General features: G+C 32.9%; 3 protein-coding genes across 6 annotated transcripts; 2 read left to right on the top strand and 1 right to left on the bottom strand.

Annotated features, from left to right (window-relative positions):
- Positions 1-2,111: 2,111 nt before the first annotated feature.
- On the top strand, positions 2,112-6,414 carry LOC114409283 (cryptochrome-1-like). Of its 2 annotated transcripts, XM_028372688.1 has the most exons (5): positions 2,147-2,827; positions 3,280-3,498; positions 3,947-4,653; positions 5,071-5,873; positions 6,073-6,414. In XM_028372688.1, exons 1-5 carry the CDS (start codon positions 2,515-2,517, stop codon positions 6,074-6,076), a joined length of 2,046 nt encoding a protein of 681 aa, XP_028228489.1. In that variant the 5' UTR covers positions 2,147-2,514; the 3' UTR covers positions 6,077-6,414. The 2 variants fall into 2 exon arrangements, with proteins under 2 accessions (XP_028228490.1, XP_028228489.1); XM_028372689.1 differs by lacking the exon at positions 6,073-6,414 and having other exon boundaries at positions 2,112-2,827; positions 5,071-5,877.
- Positions 6,415-13,809: 7,395 nt separating this feature from the next.
- Positions 13,810-17,458, top strand: LOC114409282 (probable protein phosphatase 2C 10). 3 transcript variants are annotated; one of them, XM_028372685.1, is made up of 6 exons: positions 13,816-14,062; positions 14,191-14,356; positions 15,041-15,280; positions 15,394-15,670; positions 16,543-16,697; positions 16,791-17,458. In XM_028372685.1, exons 2-6 carry the CDS (start codon positions 14,318-14,320, stop codon positions 16,929-16,931), a joined length of 852 nt encoding a protein of 283 aa, XP_028228486.1. In that variant the 5' UTR covers positions 13,816-14,062; positions 14,191-14,317; the 3' UTR covers positions 16,932-17,458. The 3 variants fall into 3 exon arrangements, with proteins under 3 accessions (XP_028228488.1, XP_028228486.1, XP_028228487.1); XM_028372686.1 differs by having other exon boundaries at positions 13,817-14,062; positions 15,006-15,280; XM_028372687.1 differs by lacking the exon at positions 16,543-16,697 and having other exon boundaries at positions 13,810-14,062; positions 16,791-16,932.
- A 1,165-nt stretch (positions 17,459-18,623) lies between these two features.
- On the bottom strand, positions 18,624-22,160 carry LOC114409281 (5'-adenylylsulfate reductase-like 4). Its single transcript, XM_028372684.1, has 5 exons — positions 22,086-22,160; positions 21,557-21,815; positions 21,131-21,318; positions 20,913-21,037; positions 18,624-19,459 (listed from the first exon to the last, which is right to left on the bottom strand). Exons 2-5 carry the CDS (start codon positions 21,767-21,769, stop codon positions 19,017-19,019), a joined length of 969 nt encoding a protein of 322 aa, XP_028228485.1. The 5' UTR covers positions 21,770-21,815; positions 22,086-22,160; the 3' UTR covers positions 18,624-19,016.
- Positions 22,161-25,340: the final 3,180 nt, after the last annotated feature.

Raw genomic sequence — 25,340 nt, 5'->3', positions numbered from 1 at the left:
AAGGAAAAAAATAAAATAATTTACAAAAACAAATAAATTAAAAAACAACTAATAAAAAAAACCACGTTATGAAATCGGTTCTGGAGAATCCATTTCTTGACGTAAATAATAATTTGTATTATTTACGTAAATATTTTTTTTGTTTGTATTATTTACATAAATATTTTATTTTTCTGTATTATTTATGTCAAAAATTCAGAAAACTTATTATACAAAAGGATTTTTTATACTATTATTTTTATAAATATTTTTACGATTATAATTAGTATTTTATTAGGTTTGGATTATTATATGGCGTGTCATAATAAGCGATATTTTTTATAAATGATAAAAATTAATTTTCACTTATCATGTTTTCTTCATCCTTGACACCCTTCCAATGTTTGGAAGAATAATATTTTTGGCTTATCTGTTTTTTTAATTGTTATATTATAGTTAATATTTTTTATTTTTAATAATGTTTTATTTGAATTTTGCTTTTAAGTTTTTTAATTGATAAAATTAAGTCCTTTCACTATTATTTCCCTAAAATTCTCATTTTAATCAAAATCTTTATAAACTAAACCAATTAAACAAATATAAATTATCTTCAACTAAAAATCAATCAATAAAAACAATATATTACACGAAATTTCCAACATACAAACTGATCTACCCAAGCCTTCTTAGTCTAAAGTCCCATAAAATGTGCTTCAAGAGTTGATGAAGATGACATCCGAGTTTAAGACGCAAGTCCAACAAGAAGGGAAAGTATGAGTGTATGTGTTATATTTTAATTATAATATCAAATGGTATCATCATAATCACGCTAAATCACAAATATGGTACACACAAATGGAATAATCATCATTCACTATATACAACAACAAAAAAAGACTGAATTTTGATGTAGTCAAAGTCAGAAAAGTTATTTTTTAAAATAAATCAATAAAAACTTATCCCATATCATTTCATAAAATTATAGAATTAAACAACATTAAAAATATTTTTTTTTTCAAAATATTGTGGGTTCAGATTGATTTTGATTATATTGGATTGTACTGGTTCAAATCTGATACTCAAATTAATTTCATCAAATTTTTAATTTTAAAATGTGAACTATATTGATGATTCAAATCCACTCAATTTTTTTTTCTTTACTTTGATTCAAATTGATTGAGTCATCGAGTCATGTAGATTTGAGTCCACCCTACTACATAAGAGGACAGCTAGCTACTAGCCAGTGCGTTTTATTGTTTTAGGGACATAAAAGGAAAAAATAGGTGTCTTCATCTTATATGAAAAAAAAAAAAGGAAACTAAGCGCATAATTATATTGTTTTTTCTTTAAAAAAAAAGTAGTTTTTTTATTTCATGTTCAAAGAAAGATCATGTTCATTAACTACATGATAAAAAAATTGGATTTGCATATTGATGTGAAAAAGTTTACATGATAAAAAAAAATTGATTAGAATATTTATGTATGCGCAAAAAAATATCAGAAAAAATCAAATTTTTAAATAGATTTTTTATTAGTCTTGAACTCTCTGTGGTAGATATAACAAAATACAACAATTGAATATATGTAGCTTAATGTCATGATATTTGCAATCAATTGCAATAGCTTTCGAATTAAATATACTGCCTCTTTAATTTAAGCAAATAGCTCCCTAATCCCTACTGAATCACCGTGAGTTTGACAGGTTCTGACTTTCTGAGTCCTGTGTTGTGAAATGGAGAACGCATGAAAATTAAATTCAAGAGAGCTTAAAGGTTAGGGAGTTGTGTGATTTTTCCGATTATCCCACGTGTGAGTCACAACACAACTTGTGTAGAAATGCAATGCAAAGAAAGGAGAGACGTGGAAGATGGATTTGTTTTATTTATCGCATAGTGCATTTAGGATAAGAGAAAAAACCTAAAAATCTAGAGAACAAAAAAGTTGTGGCTGCAATTTGCCTATCAATTCATTGTATCTTCCCCACTCAGTTAACTAATCCTATTCACTTCCTCTTCCTCTCTCCCTTCCCATCTATCCTTCTCACTGTGTCCATTCTGTCAAAGCCTTTGGGCTTTTTCGTACAACTAGGTAGTGAAAGCAACAATATACGAATTTTTGTTTGAAAATACTACTAATAATTTCCACCAAAAGCACAAATGTTATGATAAAAAATACAAGCAAAACGTAATAAGTGCCAAAACTTAAAAAGTCATCAACCCAATAATCACACTGTGCTTACACCTATTTATGGCTTAAAATCTCCCTTTAAACAAGTTAGAAAGAAAAGCCAAGACAAGAAAAGAAAAAAAGGGAGAGAAGCAGAAAGAGAGAGAGAGAGAACTGAAAAAAGAAAAGAAAAGATAAGACTAATTAACGTTTTTTTGGTTTGGTTTTCTTCAACACGCAGGAGACACGAAGTAAAGAGACAAGTTACATCAGATGGTTAAAACTTGTTAAAAGAGTTTGTGTATGTGTGTGAAAGTAGTTTAAGGTTGTGGGGGTGGTTGAAGAAGTTTTTTAGCTTTGTAGATAGAGATGTCAGGTGGTGGAGGCAGCATAGTGTGGTTCAGAAGAGATCTGAGGATAGAAGACAATCCAGCACTGACAGCAGGAGTGAGAGCTGGTGCTGTGGTTGCAGTTTTCGTATGGGCACCTGAAGAAGAAGGTCAATACTACCCTGGCAGGGTCTCTAGGTGGTGGCTCAAGAACAGTTTGGCTCATCTTCATTCCTCTCTGAGGAATCTTGGCACTCCTCTCATCACTAAGCGATCCACTGACACTCTTTCTTCTCTTCTTGAGGTTGTTAAGTCCACTGGAGCCACTCAACTTTTTTTTAATCATTTGTATGGTAAGTTTTCTCTTCCCTACTACTACTTTCAATATTTTATTTGCCACTTTTTGTTTCCTATGATAAAAAATTCTAATTTTTTTTTAAAAAAAATTCAACGCTGCAAATTGGATGTCCAGATTTTGAGAAGTTTATTGCTTAGTTGTATTCTGTAAACATCATTTTGGATTGTAGGATTCTATATATTATATCAGTTGGGATTATTTCTTTATGGGGTGACATTGTACGGATCAAGACACAAGCATTTTTTTAGCTTGATTTGTTTGGCCCCACTTACATGGTTGTCTTTGATTGATCCTCCGTCAAATTCACTTTGCCATTTATATTCATCTTTTGTAGTTTGCTTCATGACAATCTAAAAATAATGTTAAAAGGTCATGTTCTACTTCATGATATTTTCGTTTGTTTCAGTTCTTGTTTGTGAAAGTTACTTGTGATTTTCTATGTTGCAGATCCCCTGTCACTTGTCAGGGATCACCGAGCAAAGGAGGTTCTGACTGCTCAGGGCATAACAGTACGTTCCTTCAACGCGGATTTATTATATGAACCATGGGAAGTGAATGATGCACATGGCCGACCATTCACAACTTTTGCTGCTTTTTGGGAAAGATGCCTTAGCATGCCTTATGACCCTGAGTCACCTCTTCTCCCACCCAAAAGGATAATTCCAGGTCTATTTTTGTTCACTTCTTTCCTTTGCCTCAGTTATCTCTTAATTTCATTCCTGATATAGACTAGTTGCCAATTACATAATGTTCAATTTGTTCTTTCCTATTCGTTACTGAACAATGATCTAAATTGGAGAAAAAACAAAACTATGTACTCTTTGAATGCCACTTGCTAAGTTGCTATTTAACATAACAGAAAGGTGAAAACTATAGGCATAATATTTAACAATATGGAGTTCATTTTAGATGAACAAATTTATAGTTACATGTGCATAATTTACCAATAGGCGTTCAGATATACATATTCAAGAACTCATTTGAAGTGTTCAAATTTTGCTTCTGATATAAAAAATTCCCCTAGTCTGCAACATCTGAGGCATTGTTCATTTTCCTTGTCCTAATCAGGCTTTACTGCAATTTGCCCTTGTTGACAACTCTTGTCCTATTTCAGGTGATGCATCCAGGTGTCCTAGTGATACATTGCTGTTTGAAGATGAATTAGAGAAGGCAAGCAATGCACTTCTTGCTCGGGCATGGTCACCTGGGTGGAGCAATGCTAACAAGGCATTGACAACCTTCATAAATGGTCCACTGATTGAGTACTCAAAAAACCGCAGGAAAGCAGACAGTGCAACTACCTCACTTCTGTCCCCCCATTTGCACTTTGGTGAGTTGAGTGTTAAGAAGGTCTTCCATCTTGTCCGCATCAAACAAGTTTTGTGGGCCAACGAAGGAAACAAAGCCGGCGAAGAGAGCGTGAACTTGTTCCTCAAATCTATAGGTCTTAGAGAATATTCAAGGTACATTAGTTTCAACCACCCCTACAGTCATGAAAGGCCTCTTCTAGGCCACCTTAAGTTCTTTCCTTGGGTTGTAAACGAAGGCTATTTTAAGGCATGGAGACAAGGCAGGACTGGGTACCCTTTAGTGGATGCTGGGATGAGGGAGTTGTGGGCCACTGGTTGGCTGCATGATCGAATACGTGTTGTAGTTTCCAGTTTCTTTGTGAAGGTTCTGCAGCTTCCATGGAGATGGGGAATGAAATATTTCTGGGACACCCTTTTGGATGCAGATCTTGAGAGTGATGCTCTTGGTTGGCAGTACATATCTGGTAGTCTCCCTGATGGTCGTGAAATTGACCGAATAGATAATCCACAGGTGCTGTTACTTATTATGTGTAAAAGCTACATATTTCATCTTTGTGCTGACCTTTTGGATTTATGATCATTTGATTGCATGTGCATGCACTCTCTCTTCTTTTGTTTTTTCTCTCAACTTCTTCCTCTTGAAATATTCATTCCCTCTTTTTACTTGTGAATTTGGTCTGATATATGATCTATCATAACTAATACAAAATTTATCAACTTTTTCTTCTTAATTTAATTTTGTTTAGATTACTACCTGCCCGTGTCTGTGTTCCTCCAACTATAGAGTCAATAGGATTGAATTTTGAGTTTGTGGTTATTGACATTGGTTTTGAGGTTGAGTTATGTCCTACTATCAGCAATTTGAATGCTGAAAACTGATAGACTTTCTAGTAATAGATACACTCATTTAAATTGTTGGGTTTTGTAGTTTGAGGGATACAAATTCGACCCTAATGGAGAATATGTGCGACGCTGGCTTCCAGAACTTGCAAGATTACCAACCGAGTGGATACATCATCCTTGGAATGCACCAGAGTCAGTGCTACAAGCTGCTGGAATTGAGTTAGGATCGAACTATCCTCTTCCAATTGTGGGAATAGATGCAGCAAAAACCAGATTACTAGAAGCGCTATCAGAAATGTGGCAACAAGAGGCAGCTTCAAGAGCTGCAATGGAGAATGGAACTGAGGAAGGACTTGGAGACTCTTCTGAATCCGTTCCTGCTGCTTTTCCTCAAGACATGCAAATGGAGGAAACTCATGAGCCTGTTAGGAACAATCCCCTTCCTGTTGCTCGGCGCTACCAGGATCAGATGGTTCCAAGCATCACTTCTTCCTTGTTGAGAGTGGAAGAGGAAGAAACTTCTTCTGATCTTCGACACTCGGCAGAAGAGAGCAGCAGAGCTGAAGTGCCAGTAACTGCAAATGCACAACAAAATGTAGGAGTTACATTGAATGAACGGATGCTGCAGACCACTAATAGGAATGCACAAACACAATACAATACTACAATGGAGCTGAGAAATGTAGCTGAAGATTCAGCAGTAGAATCTTCAAGTGGTACCAGGAGAGAAAGGGATGGAGGTGTAGTTCCAGTATGGTCTCCCCCAGCTTCTAGTTACTCAGAACAATTTGTAGGAGAGGAAAATGGTATAACAAACAGTTCATCTTTCTTGCAAAGGCATCCTCAGTCTCACCAAATGCTGAATTGGAGGCAGCTACCTCAGACTGGGTAAGATTTCCCAAACCAATGAAATTATGAAAGCATTGATGTCTTATATATACTGCCTGTTCTGAACATTTGAGGAACATCAAACCAATTGTCAAAGTTCTGCTTGAAGTTTATGTTCTATATTTAATTTAAAGATTGTGATCCCTTTTAATTTTTGTTGACTCCTTGTTATCTTATCAGTGTTAAATTTTGATCACAGGTAATTCATATCTAAAGCAATTAGACTAGAAGCAAGGAGGTGGAAATTACACTACCACTTTTCTGTTGAGAGAAAGTGAGGTGTTGAAGCCCCATTGAACATACATGTGTTAATTTCCTTCTCCTTTACCACCACCTGACCTCCAATGTGTATGGAAATTTCAATTCATACGGCAGTTCATCTGCAGTCCCTTCTGCTTTCTTGTACAATATTTGCAACTTGCTGTATAGTATAGTTTGTGTAGTGAGGGAGAAAGAGCCACCATAGGATCTTTGGTCTACTAATAAACTCAGATTTAAAATGTTACATCTAAAAAATACTATTTATTTTTATCAAAGTATATTTATATAATTTTATTTATATTCATTTTCTTTTCTTTCACTTTCTATATAACCAAACAAAAGGAAGTAAAAATATAACTCTCTTTCTTACTAAACAACCTAAATAATCATTTCAGTTTCTATTCTTTTTCTTTCCTGCTTCATTCTTTCTTCACTTTCTTTTTACTTCCCTTCCTAAAGCATACCAAGCAAGATAATGACTGATTAAGCTCGATTAAATAACATTAAGCCTTTCGGAGCAATAAGTTAAATACACACCAGTAGCATATTTATAAGATAAATGTTTGTTTTTATATAATTAAAATTTATAATAATTTTAACATATTTTATATTTTGAAATTTTAATGAATGATTTAAATTATAATATAATGTTTTTAAGAGAAATTATAATCTAATGTTACTTTTAACTATTAAGAATTTCTTTTAAAAAACTACTAAAAGAGATAAAGGATTAAAAAAATCAACCATACAGATTAAAAAAAAGAGTAGTTTAAAATGTTTGACAGGGAATTTTTTTTTTATTATATATGGAGGTAAGGAGTGAAATATATCCAGGAAGAAAAAAAAAAGATATTGAAGATGTAGAGAAAAGTAAAAAGTCTCATTATTCTCCAAATTGTACTTGGGAAAGCATTCCACCCCCTAGACATTTTTCCTTATGCTTTTTTGTGTGAAAAGGGAACTATAATGGTAGTAGCCTCACTAATAGAAAAAATATAAGGCAAAGACCTCACTGTAGCTGCAATGAACTTTTTTGTTCGATTTCAAGTCATCATAGCTCGTTAAATAAAGTGCCCTCCACTCCACGGTCATCTTATCATGATTTTCATCATAGCACTTACCACACAGCAAATGGAAAGAACTAAGCTTATATCAAGGTGCAATTTAAGAATGCAAATAATTTTCCTTAACAAATCTCACTGCTTCGCAGTCGCAACCTCTTAATCATTCCACGTACCTTGTAAGGAGTTTACCCCACAATTTATAGTGTGCATATATTTTATGGCAATCTCAGTTGACTTTTGTAATTGATCATTATATTTGCACTTTGTATGCAATTTAGAGGAGCCAAATTCACAAACTTAAGTACTCAAAACAGATAAAGCTGGAGACTGCTCTATGATTTACCTTAGTGACCCATCAAAAGATAAAACGTCCATTAATCTCTTTTAGGATCTCTACTAAACCTAAACATAAGTAATCTGACCGTGCTTCAAAGCATCACCAGGGAAGGAGGAGGGGGCTCTTTTAGCAACAGTTAAAATTTTAATTAACAATTCTGTTTGAAAAAATCATTAGATGAATGTTTCTAAAAATTAGCAGTTATGAAGTCTAGTAGTCCACATTCTGTAACAGCAGTTATCATAGCTGGGGAAAAAAATACAAGATGAAGTCTTTTAGCAGTGTAGAATGCTGCAGGAAATTCAGAAATGAGAGCAACAAGATGAGGTGCACTTTATAGTGATCAACAGAGATGTAGAGCACATCAAATGTAAATAAAGCTCGGATCATAATTAAAATATATCTGCCTTAAGTGAAAGCACTCTCAAATTGGCGAGAGAAAAAAACATGGATCCCACATAGATTTTATTATTTTCTTCCATCTTATTGAGAAATCAAACAAGAGTAAGAAGCATATTTTTCATCTTTTTCTTGTGTTTTTCCTAGCCTCTTCCTTCCTCCTGTTTACCTCTTCCAAACATAGTGTTAGCTTATAATAATAGAGCTTAAAATTATTTTTCTTCTTCTAATTTTTATTTCAATCTTATTGGATTCCATATTATTTAAAACATATGTTGGATGGCAACCTAACGTTACATTTTTATTTCAATTTTTATAGTTCAAAGAGTTTTTGCAAGCTCCGTGAGATGAGGTACAAGAGTTTTCTATTGTAACGGGTGCTTGATAGGCGTGGTTCGTCCTAAAAACAAGTTTGATTCCATTCGGCAAGGCCTTCCAAGCAACTAAAAAGGCAGACAAAGAAAGTCATCAACTTGCGAGGTGTTGACATTTTCTTGTATAAACACTACAAATTATTTCTTAGAAGTTTATTAATCGTGAAAGGACGCATTTGTATCAGTGTCAAAATTAACTTGGGCATCATAGTAATGCACCGCTATTATTGGCTATTTGACTTCATAAACGTGACATTAGTTTCTTCATTTCTTGAATCCCTTTCTATATTTAATGATTTTAGAAGCACAAAAAGTGCCCATATACTCCACGAGTGTAGTGGACAATTATTAATTCTTGGTGCCTTAAGAGAATGAGAATCATGGGATAATGAAGCTAGAAATCCAGGCATAAAGCCTATCACTACTCAAGAATGATGAATCATTGGTTTATATATCTCTCCAGTGGACTATTTTGGGAATGTGCTTTGTCTCTTTAAGAATCCTAGAAGGAATTATTTCCTCTTTTGTTTTACGCTTCTTAATTTCCTACCAATCCAAGCATTGTATTCCACTTTAGGTGTTATAGGGGTAATGCATGTCCTGTAACATTAAGTCAACCCCAATTAGTTAAAGCCTCTACTTGCCACTAAACCACCATTAAGACAGTGGTTGCATAATTAGAGTCCCTCAATTCATCTTAATGTATATTATGAGAACAAAAAGAACATATGCGAATTTATGCAATTTCTTAATTAAATCAAGGTTTGAAATCTGAAAGCGAAGTTCACATTAAAGTATGAATGTTATCAGGTGCTTCACAATCACAACTAACCGTTTTGAAAATGGTAGAGAAATCATACACAAAGATGCTTTGGATGCAAACTTCAGCACTAACTGAAAGAGCTCATTAATATAATTTTTTCGGCTGATAAAAAAAAGAGCTCATTAATTATAGTATGGTGAATGGAGCGTGTTTGTGACATGAAATTAGCAACTTGACCATGCCAATCAAAATTAAGCAAATGGAGTGCAAATGTTTGGAATAAAAGGACGGCTTTGAAATTTGAATGTGAAAGAAAACCTCCCCATAAAATTAAAGTAAACTTGCAGCCTGCAAAAATGGCGCTATGAAATTAGAGAAAGAGAAAATGGTATAAAAGAATCAAAAGACGGCCTGCTTTGACTTCTTCAATTCCAGCTTTTCAAAGGTAAAAAAGCCAGCAGTTATCTTTTGAACAAGACTATGGTTTTTGGGTTTGGATCCTCTTCATTTTTTTTCTCTCCGTTTCTTTTATTAAGTTTTTTGAGAAAATAAATGTTACTTCCCGCATCATCTATATTTGATTTATTTTTCTAAAACCTTATACAAATGAAAGAAATGGAGAAAAAAGAAAATGAAAAGGATTCATTTCCATGATTTTTGCCCATTTGTCAGACAGATAGTATACTTCAAGTGGTCCTCTAAAAATTAAAATGCACCACATAAAAATCTTTTTTGAACCAACTTACGTTGGAGGGGGACAAGCATAGCCTTATTCCCGACTACGGCTCTATTTTTTCAATTATATTTAATTTTCTATAAAAAATTATTAGTTTTTCGTTTTGGTTAGTTGATGATTCAAATTTACGATTTCTATCATCTTTTATTATCTTTTTTCATTACCAAATTTATCTTATATTTTCAATTATATTTAATATATAATTAGGACCGGATAAAAAAAGGAAAATATGAGTGAATTGACATGCTATTTGACACCTAAAAAGATAAATTACATATTTGGATCAGCATTCAAACAAATAAATTTCACATTCAATCAAAACTATTGCGTATAGATAGCTTTTGGGTTGTTATTCATGTTTTACGTGAAAATCTTGCCTTACATGAATTTGTAACGCGTATCCAAACACACTAATGAGAATATATATATTATGATAAGAAATATGATGTGACCAATACAAAAATAAAGATAATCACTGAGCACTTGAATAAATTGATGTAGAGGTGTTTCAATTAACCACTAATCTTAAATTCAAACGTTGGACATGTATTATATTAAATATTTGAAGGAAAAGCTTTATTATTTATAGTGATCTTATGTAATATTTTTTATTGTTGATTTCATAGGAGCTCTTACAAACAATTCACTCAATATCTTTGTTTGTTAAAATCCTCTGTAGGAAACCCTTTTCAAGATCTCAGCAATCAATTCTGACACAGTTCGATTTTTTTTTATGATCATTAACTTATCCTGGAAATCAACACAAGACTTTTTAGCATATTTTATTCTCACTCACACGCTTTTTAGAAAATTTTTCAGGATATCACTCATCTCATAATTATAATTGTTTTAAGCCAAACACGCTTAATTGTGGAGCTCTATGTGATGGTTACCAAAAAGTAAATGCAGTTTGTTGGTATATGCAATATCAATTATTCCTTTTAAGTTATCCTCAACTGTACCATTTCATACTTGCATAATTTCTGGATCCCTCTTATTTTAGCTAATTAGTTTGGGGTGTTACATCTTACTTGAACAATTGCTCCCAATAGAAAATACAAGTTTTTTCTTTATTTTTTTGCTAAAGAAACAAATATGCATGTGATCATAATTGATTAGAACAACCTTGCATCATTTGATACTTTGCACTTAGTGGTGACATTGGTACAATATAACACAAACATAAAGATATAGATATAATAAATTTTAAATTATAGGATACAACATGATTACAATTATAACATTTAAAGTTGGTATATAATAGAAAATTAAAGTACAAGAAATAATTCATAATTTTCTAAAAGACTTATTTGGATGATCTTTATGTTTTGAGACTCAACTTTTAATTATGAAAATACTTTGAATTGAGGGGGGGAAATCATGTGTTAAAAAATAAGCATGTATAACTCTTGTTAATCATTAAAATGCTAAAATTAATCTAATTTATATGGTGGTATTCTAATTTATATTAGTATAAGAATTTAAAAATAAAAGAAATATACTATAAAATGCTAGTAGAAATGTTGAAAGCATCCGTATAAAATCCATATAAATACATGCTCAGCATGATATAACCACTATTTAAAGTATATCTTTATATATAAAATAAAAATGAGATCTATCAATCAATACTTTTTTTATCTTATATTACATTATTTGGATATATTAGTGTTAGTTTTTTGGTTGATGTATTATTTTGTTTTTTTAATGAAATGTATGTATTAAAAGGAACTATAAGCCTCTTGGACAACCAATACAAGATGCATTATTTTAAAACAAATTTTTACACTGAAAGTAAAAAAAAAAAAGTTTAATTACCAGAAATGATTGTAAGTGATCCATGTGTAATCTAAGCAAGTTTTACATTGACCGTCAAAGGTCTAATACAACCCCTCTTCCTTTATTGGAGCTTGGACTGGTTATGTTATTAAAGTAAGATACACAAATAAAAAAACACACATCACATTTAAAATAATTATTATAAAAATGTATAAATATTATATATAATAATTTTAATTAGAGAGCAATCTAAAAATCATTTAGATTACTAGGGCATATACTACTTATTCTAAAAAATAAAAATAAAAGGAAGCTTTACTAAATTCACAGACCACTGTGAAAATGACTTTTTTAAATGTAAGCTTATTAAAGGTGTGTACAGAAAATTAACGACTATGACACAAAGTATTTTCTATTTCTTTGCTGAATATAAAATTCTATTAATTTAAGAATTCAATTATAGATAAAATTTACAGTAAAAAAATTATAGATGAAATTTATTGTCTAAAATAACATAGAAAGTATTTATAGGATAAAATATATAACATTATATTCAACTTTAATAAGTGTGTGATATTTTTAATATTTAGACAGATAGCTTTTAAATCTTATAGTATAATTTTATCTGCTTCAATAGTTGATTCATGATACATCCTACTCACTACGTTTTCTTGAGTAAAAAGTTAGTATATAATCATGTAGTCAAATTTTGAACCAATTCAATTCGTTGGTCAATGATCCTATAATTTTGATGACTGCAACCAATGAAAACTTTCAACTACTTGATGAAGGCACTAAGAAAATTGGTTCATTTTCAATTAAATTAACTTTAATGCTTATTATAATTAGTCAGCAATAATAGAAGGTCCTTGGCTTTCATAAAAAAAAAATTAAAAAAATGGAAGGTCCTTGGCCTTTAGTGCCAACGTTCACTGCAAGTAAGGAACAAACACGTCAGCGTCTAACCTTCCAAACACGTCGTAAATGACTTGCAGTTGCAGGAATAATATTGGCTTTATATAATATTATTGTATTGCGTTATATTGTATTCTTTACCTTCGTAAAATATTTTGGACTCTAATGACAAGTACTCAACAAAGTAAATGAAGTTTAATATTTTATACAAACTTATAGAATACAAATCACCCCCTAGGGAACGTTCAGTAGAAAAGTAGAAATCATTCTTATGTTCGCTTTATTATTTAAAAAATAGTAATATTTTTTTAACAGAAAGAAATAATATTTTTAGTAATCACTGTTTTTCACAATTTTTTCCTTTTTTTCCATAAAATTATTTCCACAGAGAAGTGGGAATTTGACTTTTTTTAAATTGGGAAAAAGTTATGGAAATATTTTTTAAAAAAAGTTAAAATTATCACTTATCTATAGAAATAATACAAAATGGTTATAATTTATTATAATATAAACGCCAAAAGTGAGAATACTACGCGAGATACGAATATGAAATGATACAAATAAACAAATACAAAATTATGACACACAACACCATTACACCAGTGTAATATTATAATATAAAAAATTAATGTAAAACATAAAGCTAAAATAAGAAAAGGGAAGTTAGCGTTAAAAATATGAAATACAATCATTGTAAATATCATAAAATATTTTTCTGTCATTATAATATTTCTAACTATTGATATTAAAGTCTAAACATTAAAAAATAAATATAAAATGCAATATAAGAGTTCAAGAAGTGTGTGACACAGAAGTGTATTTAACACGAGCATGATAAATACACATTACAAAGTGTGTAAAACCGCGTAAGTCTCGCTTTAGTGCTAATAAAATCACTAGATGTGTAAAGATTATTATCTATAACTCTGTATAAATAGAATATGATGTTTTAGTGTATATTTTTTTATAATTATTTTATTTTTATAAGATTATAATTATATTCATAAATTATTATTTTATTTGTATAATAGTTATTTTTATAAATCATTCACTAACTTTTATTATTATTTTTATTTATAAAAATATGAAAAAATAGTTAGACTCGGATTACATGTTTTACCATAGTAAAATACTAATATTCATTCTAGGATCTGACTCATTTTTAAATCAAACATGATCGTTTCTCAAGAGGCAAATAAATACCTTTTTTAAAGTAAGAAATAAATATTATTATTTGATATTTTATACAGTAGAAAACTAGAAAAGTCAACAGAAAAGAAAGAAGTCATTGCTATGTTTTGTTGTGGGTACCCTTTTTCCTTGGCATCAGAGAAATACTATAATTTTCTTTTCCCCTGTCTTTGCAAAGCTTATGGTTCCCGAAACGGTTACATAATTATACCATAACACAGAAACATAGGCATCCTACGACTCCTTTCTGTCTCACACACAACACAAGCTCGCTTCTGTAATTTTAGCTTTTGCAAACTTCGAAGGGAAACAGCATGGACTATCCGAGTCCAAGTACAAGTTGAATCCTTTATCAATTTTGATTGGACTGGTGAGCTTAGATTCGTTCATACCTCACTTTTGCATTTTCTTGTGTCACTTAATGGCTTTTCTGGGGTTTTGGGGTTGTTTTTGAAAGTTTTGTTTTTGACAATTGTGTTTGTGTTTTTTATCACACAGGTTGTGATTCTGGACACAGAAAGTGGGTTTCTTTTCAAATTTGAATTCAAGGTGTCAACCTAGTGGTTTGTGCTGAGAATTGGTTGAAAATATTGAAGAAGCTGCTCAAACTTTTTTCCTTTCATTCATGGACAAGTTATGCTGTTTTAAGGATTCATACTCTCAGGTAAGAATGTAACTTGTGCTCTTAGTTGCCTCATGCATATGCATGAAACATTAGCTGTTGCTTATTGAGTTTGATAGAAATTATATGCCCATGTTTTCACTTTTTGTTGGCCACTCTAGGGAAAAACTTGAATTCCATTTCTGGGATTTATATTCCTATATATTACCAATTTGACTGTTATGAAATCTTCATTATTGTACCTTATAATTATCTTTGAATCCATTATTGTTATCTTTGGAAGGGGGCATGGTTCACTCTTTCCTGCCACGTTACCCTGTCTTAGTCTTGAATTTTAGTGTATCACACTTTAATTTTGATTTTAATTTGTTATAGAATACTTGTTTTGTCTGCATCCTCATTTTTATTGGGATTAGAAATATGTCTCTTGGGGTGACCGGGAAATAAACTGCTTCAGTAATTACTATAAGACAATTAACCTAGAAGTTTGCATTTTAGCAGCCTAACTTTAGGTTTAGATACATTAAATAAAAATTTTTTGTTTTTAGGCATTCTTGACCATCTATTAGATTAGATGGCTCCTAGAACTCTGAAAGGGTCTACTATTTTGATAGGGGGTTGTTAATGTAATGAATGTGGCTTTGTTGTGCAATCAAATACTCATTTCTATGTATGTCACCTAAACTGGCAGGACTATTCTATTTCTCTGTGTTGGTTGCTTTACAGCTTGTAGCAGCACGTTCTTCGTCCAGCACTGGTAAGGGGAAAAATCATGAAGGCTCAATAAAGTATGGTTTCAGCCTTGTAAAAGGGAAAGCTAATCACCCAATGGAGGATTATCATGTTGCCAAGTTTGCGCAGATACAGGATAATGAATTGGGTTTATTTGCAATTTATGATGGTCACGTGGGTGACCGTGTGCCTGCCTACTTACAGAAACATTTGTTTACCAACATTTTGAGGGAGGTAGGATGAAACTGAGTGTTGTGAAAAATAATCATATCATATATTTTCTATGCTATTGTGATCAAAATTCAGATTGGAAATGCTACATACTTCTTCTTCTTTTAATATCCTAGGAGGAATTTTGGGAGGACCCCACTCTTTCTATCTCGAAAGCATATGAGAGCACAGATCAGGAAATTCTATCACATAGTTCTGATCTTGGGCGTGGTGGATCAACGGCAGTAACTGCTATATTGATCAATGGGCGAAGGTTATGGATAGCTAATGTTGGAGACTCACGAGCTGTTCTTTCAAGAAAAGGTCAAGCTGTACAAATGACTACAGACCATGAGCCTAACACAGAACGAGGCAGCATTGAGACTAGAGGTGGTTTTGTGTCTAACTTGCCAGGTACACTTAAGCTTCCATTCCACTATTTTAAATTTATGTAGTCTGTGTGCCTTTGATTCTTGTTTCTTGTATTGATCTCTTTTTGTTTAATTTGTAGTTACCATTTGGTAGAAAGAGAATATTTTCATTTTGTTTAAGTGAATCGCACTGTTATAATTCTCTAGAGAAGCAGCTCGAATTTGTCTTTTGATGTCAAATAAGACAAAGCAACATAATGATGCCTTCATATCTTTTGATGCCAAATAAGACAAAGCAAAGTAATGATGCATTCATACAACTATACCTTGCAGGACAAATACTCTCCTTAGTTGTGATTCTCTTTCTGAGATCCAGTAATTGAATGAATTTGAAATTATATGAATTCATGTACTCTGTTTTATGATTCATGAGTAAATTCAAGTGTAGAATTTTTTTTATGTTGTTTAGTACATTACATACTGCTTTGTGACTGTTTTTCTGGGAAAAAGAATTTTGCTTATGCACATCATGAGTGGTGAGTTTTTTTTCTTTTAACATGAAATTTTGTAGTTTGTACCATGTATCTCACCTACTATTTCCTTTTAGGGGGCTGTGGGGAGGGTAATGGGAGTAATTCCTGAAGTATCCAAGTAAAGAAGGTGTTTATTAAAATTTGTCAGCAATCCATGAAAGGTTCCTTAGAAAATTTCGTTTTCTTCATTATACTCTAACCCTATTTCCAAAAATCATCAGATTTTTTCTAACAGTACTTAACTGTATTCATATGCTAATATCAAAGAATTGCAACAACAATCCTGAGTGTGAAATCACAACAACATAGATACATTTATGACAGCAAAAAGTCACCATAACATACATACTTTAAGTAACATTAATGATGTTGATGATGCAAGGTGATGTGCCTAGAGTAAATGGAAAACTTGCTGTTTCTCGTGCATTTGGAGACAAGAGTCTCAAGTCACATTTGCGATCAGACCCTGATGTACAGAATACTGATGTAGATGTTGATACTGAGATTCTAATCCTTGCAAGTGATGGAATTTGGAAGGTGAAATAGAAGTGTATTGTTGTTTTCATTGCCCTTGCTTTTAAAGGTCAATATAAAAAGAAGTAAAAAAAACGTCTGCATGTGATAAACCAGGTAATGACTAATCAAGAGGCAGTGGATATCGCTAGAAGAACAACGAGAGACCCGCAGAAAGCAGCTAAACAACTAACAGCTGAAGCATTAAAAAGAGATAGTAAAGATGATATATCTTGTGTTGTGGTTAAATTCAGATGATGGTATCTTTCAAACCATGTGCGTGCCGGGGTGCAGTTTATAACAATAATAAAGGTGCATGTCTATGGAGCATGTCAACTTATGGTCTGGACCAAACAACTTATATTACATACTTGTTTGGGTTAGTCCTGACTGAATTTTTCTGAATAGGTAATTTGCCAAAGAAGAAGGAAGGGTTTGTGAAGCACTAAATCGTGTTTTTTTTAATAGATTTTGTGGTTTGAGAATGTTTGATTTATTTCTGCAAAAGTGTGACTACTCAGAATCTGTTGTATATTGTCTTTTTATTGTTCATAAAAGACCTAGCGGCTGTGTAAAAGACGAATATGCTTGTAGTTATTGATTGGGGTATAGTGAGTGCTAGGATGATAGGTCCTATCCATGGTTGTATACCACATTCTTTGATAGAAGTGGACCCTCTTTTCCTTTGTTCCATTTTCCAAATGAGAGGAGGTTCCATGTGACACAAGCTTTTGATACCATAAGTATATTAGTGTTACATGTATTTTTCACATAATTTCATTAAATGAACAACAGCCTCTTTGATTCTTAGTTCACAATAAAACTAAAATATGTTGCACAATTTCTTGTTTGTTTTTTTTACCAAACATGAGGACATTCTATTGTCACAATTCTTGAACACCAAAACTGAGATTATTTACTCATGACGTTTGGTATGCATAATCTTTTATCTTTCCCGAAAATTATATTTCTTAAGAATCATTAATATTTCTGTAAGCGTGAAATAGAAGTGTTTCACATGTGTTTGATATGCCTAAAATTTTTTTGGAAATGTTGCACAATATTTCGTAAGCCTAAAACTTACCTACCTTCGTCGGAATATTTTATTCTTACCCTTTCCATAAAAATGTTTTGATAGGGAAAATGGTTAAAAAAATGAGTTTAATTGTTGTGCAATGTGAATGTAAAAGAATTTATATTAATTAATCAAAAATAATCTCGGCTGACTTTTAAGATAGTTAGCATTATATGAAAATATGTAAAAATTATTATACAGTAAATTCTAATGAATGACAAATATGATTTAATAAAATAATTTTTACTTTCTGTTAATTATCTTTTTAGCTTCGAGCTAGTTTTCTAGCTAATATTGTTAGACAAACTTATCTTAAAGAAGCAACACATGCATTAAAATGACAAATTCTTACATCAAATTAAAGAAACTTATTTTAACATGATAAATTTTATTTCATCAGGATTTCCCTTTAATTCCATTTATATTATGAAGAGCAATCAATATACATAAAATTAAAATTGCACGAAACCAAACTTTCACCCATATTTTCTGCTTGTGGACGAGAAATGATCAGAATAAATGCAATACAGTATAAAAATAATCATAATTGCAAGCTAGTTTAATTTCATCAGATTGCAAATGCAAAAATGTCAACCATGTGCTGTCAATACATCTGATTAATTTAATGCTGCATTCCTAGTCTCTAAAGCACGTTTAGAAGGATCAAATTCTCATATCAGCACACGGAGCCAATTCACTATTAGAGGTTAGCAAAGGGATTCACCGTAACAAACCGGGGTTTTTCAAGATCAACAATATCTCCTGAAGAAAGATTAAAACAGATTACTAAAGATTTTGATATAAATTACTTATGTCATTTTGATCAGATTATCACCATCTTATTATTTTTGAACTACAAATAACCACGCACCGAGTACATCAACAATGCATCCAATCACTTTTTTGAGATTTACAATCATTTCATTCCCAACAAAAATAAATTTAAGAACTGACGATCAAATGATTTGACCTTCAAGAAAACATACAAGTCAAAGAATTGCAGATTTCAGCTCGAGTTTGCTACATTTAAACTATACACATTGAAGTCTCAATCTTCTAGAACGCTGAATGAAGTATTTCTTGATCATATGAACATATAAGGGACGTTTACATCATTCAGTAACATAATTGACCCCACTAAGCACGAGGCCAGAGGGTGTGAAGATGATCCTGAAACAAAAGTACATGGCATAACTTGCAGCCAAGCCTTTCATAGGTTATATTCTAATCTCCAATTTCAAGAAGAAAAATTGCACAGTACAGTCAACTCACAGATGCATCCCACGGCTGCTGCTTTCCTCTCCAATTGAAACGGTGGCAAGGGACTTGGAAGCCCATGCTCTAGCATTCATTGCTCCTTCCTGCAGATTACGTCTCTTGCATGGCTCTTTCAAACAGTTAAATGACTGTGTTAGGCGCTTCAAATAAACCAAAGGATGTTCAAGCAAGCTCCATATTCTAATATTTTGGATGACCCTTCTCCAAGTATATTGAATACATATAAGCAGCGTAGGGAAAAACAAGTATAGTAATCTCAAAACCACAAATGTAGTGGCCAGAGCCAAATAAGTTTCCTGACGTAGTAAGTTTTCTGGAGATCTAGCCCATGAAAATGGACAACTTTCTGGCTCGGTGTTACCATGACTCTCATCGGCAGATGAACGACCAATTTTCTCAAGTGATAGCTGATCAAGTGAATCAATCATAATCCCTACAATGACAGCCAAATAATGAACTAAATACAAGAAAAAAAGGAAAACATGTGCTACTGCATAACAAGATTACAAAATTCTCAGTTTGTTTGGTCAAACAATTTAAAAGAGGTCATGTATTTATTGAGACAACTAAAATCATTTATGCTTCACTTGGATATTAAACAAAAGAATTTAGAACATCCTAGGAAATTTCATGGGCTCATTTTTAGCCAAAAACAGAGAATCTGAAATTCAACCCCCCCCCCCCCCTTCCCAAAGAGCAAACTTAATGATACATTTCCGACTTCCAAATTCAAAAATAATGCTCTTTCTTCTCACTAAGACTCTAGCGTTGTATCTCAGCATATTTTCACAAAATATCATCTTCCTTGCTGAATACAAGCAACACCTTATCCAACCACCATGAGTTTAGGACCTCTGTAGGTTGGTTCAGTTTCAGAATCACCAGGGTTAAGAGTGCCATCATAATGTTTTGTTTTGGTGCTTGTTCTTTTTTATCTTATTCTTCTTTGAGCAAGAAAATCCAAGTTCTGTCAAGGGGAAATGGGCGGTGTAGCATGATGGTATCCCAGGCTAATTTAGTAAATTATGTAGGTGCAAAAATGAGGATTTTGCAGGGTTTTGAAATTAGGAAGATAAATCAGGGACTATACTGTGATTTGTGGGTTTAACCACATAGGATATAAAATTTGCTTGCATTAAAAATTCTCTTAAATTTTGAAATACTCCATTCAGTACTTACAGGACTTTTTATTTCCCCACACTCCCAAGTCACAACAGTTTCCCCTTTTCATGTGAAATACATGGTAATCACTTGATCGTACTACAGGACAAATAAGGCATGACCAAAGTCTGTCAACGATAAACTTTTACTGTGGTCCGTGGGTTTAACCACGTAGGATTTAAAATTCCCTTGCATTTAACATGCTCATGCATTCTTTTATGGCATGTTTACGTTTAATGCCCCCACACTCACAAGCCACAACGGTTTCCCCTTTTTAATGAGAAAGACACAGTAGCAATGAGTAATGACTTGATTGAAGTACAGGACAAATAAGGCCTAGCCAAAGTATGTCAACAATCAAATATAAAAACTTAAGCTTAATTAATAACCAAATCAATCTATTTAGATGAATCAACTAATTGAAATGAATACAACATATCCTCTTTTGTGTCAGATAAATCCATCCATTTCTTCCATGGGATCATGTTTGGTAATCAGATTTTAATGTAATCAATCATATTTGTTGTGTTTATGTTTTGAAAGCTTTACAAATTGATTGAGCACTATGATTCAAATCTAAACTCCATCATGAACTGAATGAATTACTTGCGAGAATCTGAAGTAAAAGTTGCAGCTACAATTGATTTACATGAAGAAAAAATCAAGATTACAACACAAAATCCCAATGGAAGGATAATTAGTGGAAAAAGAAAAGCGCGCCTTACCAGTAACATCATTGTAGAAACCAATGAGTGAGCCAAGGGTCCGGGACCCATGATACCGAACCCGCATCGTAGAATTCAAAATGAACAGTGTAGGGAAACCATGGACACCATATTTGGACAGTATGCTGCAAGAATCACATTGGCGTTCACTTAAAAGAATCCATAAAGAAAGAACAAAATAAATAAATAACTTAGAACTGAAAACAAATTACACAAACCTTGGCCTAACCAATGATTCTTCAATGGCAAAATGAGGAATGGAAGGGTGTAGCGCAGAGAGAACAGAGAAAACTGATCTAAACACCCGAGAGAAAGGGCACCAGGACGCATAGAAGAGCACAGCCACATATTCATGATTATTCTTGTGAACCATATTCAGCGCCTTCTGCAAAGAAACCTCATCTCCCTGCACATCACCAATGCACAGCTTCAATAAAAAAGCATATTACAGTTATCACAATCCCACATCACACAATCTAAATTTGGCACAAACACCGCTTCAGCTCCACAAGAGCTACAAAAAGCGGAGACAAACATAGTCAACTTCAAATTCTTGAGGCTTCTAATCCAAAGAGACAATATTTGAAATTTGTAATGGGAAAATTAGAATTATATAATAGAGAGAAGAAAAAGAAAGGGGTTACCTCGGTGACGGCAATGGATCCAAGAGAATTGGGAAGAGGGCAGGTGGAATCTGGAAACCCTAAGATGAAATCGAGGAGGGAACGAGCAGGACAGATGGTGGTGGTGGTGGTGGAGAGAGAAACCCTATTATGAATAGCTTGAGCAGTGCATGAGAGGGTCCCACATAGCAATAGGGCGAACACGATCTCGGATCCCCAAACCCTCATCCTCATCCCTTTTTCCTTTTCCTTTTCCGTCGCTCAATTGGGGGCACCAGAACTGCGAAATCCAAATGGAAACCCTAATTCAGAAGCATGGATTTGAGATGAGCGAGAGGAAGGGCGGGATGGGTGACGTGCCTCAACCTTAGTGGACAGTTTTTTTTGTTTATTCGTTTTTTTTTGTTTAATTTTAATTGGGGAAGGAAAGGAAGGTGAAGAAGTTACTGGTATCAGTTGGTGGGTGAGAGAGTGATCGGTGGTGGCAATGGAAATGGCACACAGAACACAGATGGATGGATGAATGAATGATGATACGATACAACCTTACCTCTTGTTTCTGTTGTTTCATCGCCTTTGCGTTTAACAGTACTATGGTTGGTTTTCAGTCTTTGACTTCCCCCCCTTTTTTTTTTTATTCTCTCCAAATTAACTCATTAATTTTTATCTACTTCTACGTTAAACTTCTTTTTCTGTTTTTTCTTTTCTAATCTTATAGTGTGATATATTGATTTTGTTTATTCAACTGAAGTAACTAGACTCTCTTGACTTTAATGATATATTAATTACTTATTTGAATTTTTTTCACATTAATTCTTTGGTAAACAAGTTACATTTTAAGGATGAGCATTATGATTGTAAAAGGCTTCCTAAAATAAATTTCATGCTAACTTGCATAAAAAGGTTCACATTTCCTTGTAACATGGGTAGAAGATGGCTAACATATCATTTACCCTGGAGCCTTGAATTCATTCATACTAAAAAAATACTTTTCAAGATATGTTGCACAAACTTATCAACCTAAAGACCCTTAAAGTTTTATCACGTCAAAATGGTAAAAGATATTTAATATTGTATTTAATGTCTTCAGCGATCGTTTTCTCTCAATAAAGAAATCAAACAAAAAAGTTGAACATGAGTCACAACGAACACTTTTGAAGCCTTCCTGTATATACCAAAGATTTTTACAAAAAACACAAGGTTTATACACCATTAGAGCTAGAGTGTGGGAGAAGATAAAGATCATTAAGTTTTCAGCAATTCACTAAGCCTGTGCGTCATATCTATAGCGCTCACTACTCATTTTCCAGTAATTCTCTTGATATCAAGGTCTCGAGGAGAATTTACCCACTATTCATTTTCATTTTGGAAAGCATCATTAAGTATTTCATCTTTTAACAATAGTTACTCCATAAAAAAACTTTGTATTTATGGCCCTTTGCTTAAGCCACTTGCACTTGACTTTTGGAACTACAATAATTCCTCTCTTTAGAGGATTTTCTCACATTCTTCCTACAAAGAAATGTAAAATTCTGGAAAAAATTTATTAGAACCATTAGCAAATTTCTTAGATGTCCTATTGAGTCCACAAATGAGTATTTATTCATTAGAATACAATTTTAAAATATCTTTAGCTTTTCCTGAGCATTAAGTGGATATTATTCCACTCAAGAAAGTTGTTCCAAGATATTAGGAGGAAATGTGAGAAAGTTTCATACCTAAAATCGCTTGATTAGTAAGGGACAATGTTTATGATTTGAAAAAGGGAGAGGGGAGCTCACTGTAACTCTAGGAAAAAAGTCGTTTCCATTTCCTGTTTAAATCTCATCACGCTATTGTGAATATGTCTAAGCTTTAACCAAAGATGTTTGTGTAGGTACACTCTAGAATTAACAGATTATTATAAGGAGCCACTATATTATGCCAATAAACTGAAAGAATATTGTTGATTTTATGAAGGAAATTATAAAAAACAAAGGAGAGAAGAGAGACAATACGTATCCAGAGGAAATAGAATTATTCTATTCTAATTCAAATTGTTATCAGCAGCGATACAATAAATAACAAAAGATAAACTAATTAAATAACAAGATATTAGCAAAACAGAATATTAAAACTAATTTGCTCCTTAAAGATAAGAGGAACCACTTATTGACTAGGCTAATCCATTAAAACTGCTAAAATATAGGAAATCAACTTATTTACTAAATCCTATTTTAAAAACTGAAAAATAAAATATTATGCAGTTACAAAAGTATATCTCCAACACTCCTCCTTGCTTTTGGAACTGCAAACTCCAATTCTTTGAGTTCAAGTTTGTTGATAGGTAGTGACTTTGTAAACATGCCAGCCAGTTGATCTTTAGACTTACAATAAATTAAGTTCACTTCACCACTTTGTTGCATCTTTATCAAATAATATAACTTGATGTTGAAATGTTTAGTCTTCCCATGACACACGGGATTGTTTGCAATAGCAATGGCTACTTGATTGTCAACAAAAATTTCAGTTTTGTTCTTTTGAGCAAATAGAATGTTTGGCCTTGTTGTAGTGAGATACATTAGACATCCAATCAAGCTTCCATAATATCCTTCATCAATGTTATCAACACCTTCTTCCTTGTTGAACTTCTCCTTTTGATTCATTGGTGTGCTAACAGATTTGCATTCCTCCATTTGAAACTTCTTCAAATTTTCTTTTGCATATTTCCTTTTTTTCATGTTTAGCATTCTTTCAAGATGGCAATGATCAAGTCTCTTGTGCTTGAATTCCGTGGGTGTGACTTGAGTGAAATAGGTTGTATGCTCCTCCTCTGCTGGATCAAACGAAAAGCTTTTACCTTTCATTTTAACCCTTAGAACTTCCCGGCCAAAATTGTCATAGATAAAGCAATGTTGATGTTCAAAGGACACTTTAAATCCCTTTTTAATCAACTGACCTACGCTTAACAAGTTTTGGTCAATGTTAGGTACATAAAGAACATCTGATATTAATTTGATACTTGAACACGTTGAAATTGCAATAGTTCCTTTTCCTTTTACAGGAATATAGCCATCATTCCCAATTCTAACCTTTGAGACACTAGTTGGCTTCAAATCTTTGAATAAAGTCTTATCATATGTCATGTGGTTCGTACAACCACTATCAATCAACCAACTTTTACTTGATTCACTACTCAAGAAGCATGTGGCCACAAACAGTTGGTCCTCTTCTTCTTGATTAACAATCTGAGCTCCCTCATCATGGTGATTTTTGTTGGTGCAGATCACCGCTTCATGCCCTATCTGGTTGCACTTGTTACATTTTGCATCTGGTCTCCTCCAACATCTGAAAGGTGCATGACCTTTTTTGCCACAATGTTGACAAGGTGGATAATTTTTCTTTTTATCCTTACCTTTGTTTTGGTTGTTTGCACTATTTTCGTTGCTTGCTGGTTGGTTCTTCTTGAAAAAATCCTTTTTGCTTTCATCAACTTTATGATGTTTGGCAGGCAAAGCACCTTCGACAACACGATCTTGCCTCATCAACCTTCGCTGCTCTTGAGCTTGCAGGGCATGTAGCACTTCTGCCAATGTGATTTTGACAGATCCTTTGTGTTCTCCAATGAAGCTATAGATGCTTCATACCTCTCCGGCACCGTTACCAAAATTTTCTCTACAATTCTCGAATCAGCAAAATCACTTCCCAACAACTTTATCTTGTTGGCAATACCCAATAATTTGTTTGAGTATTCTTTGATTGTCTCTGACTCTTGCATCCTTTGAAGCTCAAATTCCCTCCTTAAATTCAGCATTTGCATGCTTCA

Source organism: Glycine soja, chromosome 4 (assembly GCF_004193775.1).
Source record: "Glycine soja cultivar W05 chromosome 4, ASM419377v2, whole genome shotgun sequence".
Classification (NCBI taxonomy): domain Eukaryota; kingdom Viridiplantae; phylum Streptophyta; class Magnoliopsida; order Fabales; family Fabaceae; genus Glycine; species Glycine soja.
The sequence above is the reverse complement of the archived record's forward strand: the minus strand, read 5'-3'. Positions and strand labels throughout refer to the sequence as shown.

Bases quoted from the DNA above. Each gene is read 5' to 3' on its own strand.
- LOC114409281 (XM_028372684.1), bottom strand. From the start codon at position 21,769: ATGAGGATGAGGGTTTGGGGATCCGAGATCGTGTTCGCCCTATTGCTA. The intron at 21,319-21,556 runs GTAACCCCTTTC...GGTGATGTGCAG, and splicing joins GATCCATTGCCGTCACCGAG to GGAGATGAGGTTTCTTTGCA. The intron at 21,038-21,130 runs GTTTGTGTAATT...TGATTCTTGCAG, and splicing joins GAATCATTGGTTAGGCCAAG to CATACTGTCCAAATATGGTG.
- LOC114409283 (XM_028372688.1), top strand. From the start codon at position 2,515: ATGTCAGGTGGTGGAGGCAGCATAGTGTGGTTCAGAAGAGATCTGAGG. The intron at 2,828-3,279 runs GTAAGTTTTCTC...TCTATGTTGCAG, and splicing joins TTTTTTTAATCATTTGTATG to ATCCCCTGTCACTTGTCAGG. The intron at 4,654-5,070 runs GTGCTGTTACTT...TGGGTTTTGTAG, and splicing joins ACCGAATAGATAATCCACAG to TTTGAGGGATACAAATTCGA.
- LOC114409282 (XM_028372685.1), top strand. From the start codon at position 14,318: ATGGACAAGTTATGCTGTTTTAAGGATTCATACTCTCAG. The intron at 14,357-15,040 runs GTAAGAATGTAA...GTTGCTTTACAG, and splicing joins TTAAGGATTCATACTCTCAG to CTTGTAGCAGCACGTTCTTC. The intron at 15,281-15,393 runs GTAGGATGAAAC...TTAATATCCTAG, and splicing joins TTACCAACATTTTGAGGGAG to GAGGAATTTTGGGAGGACCC.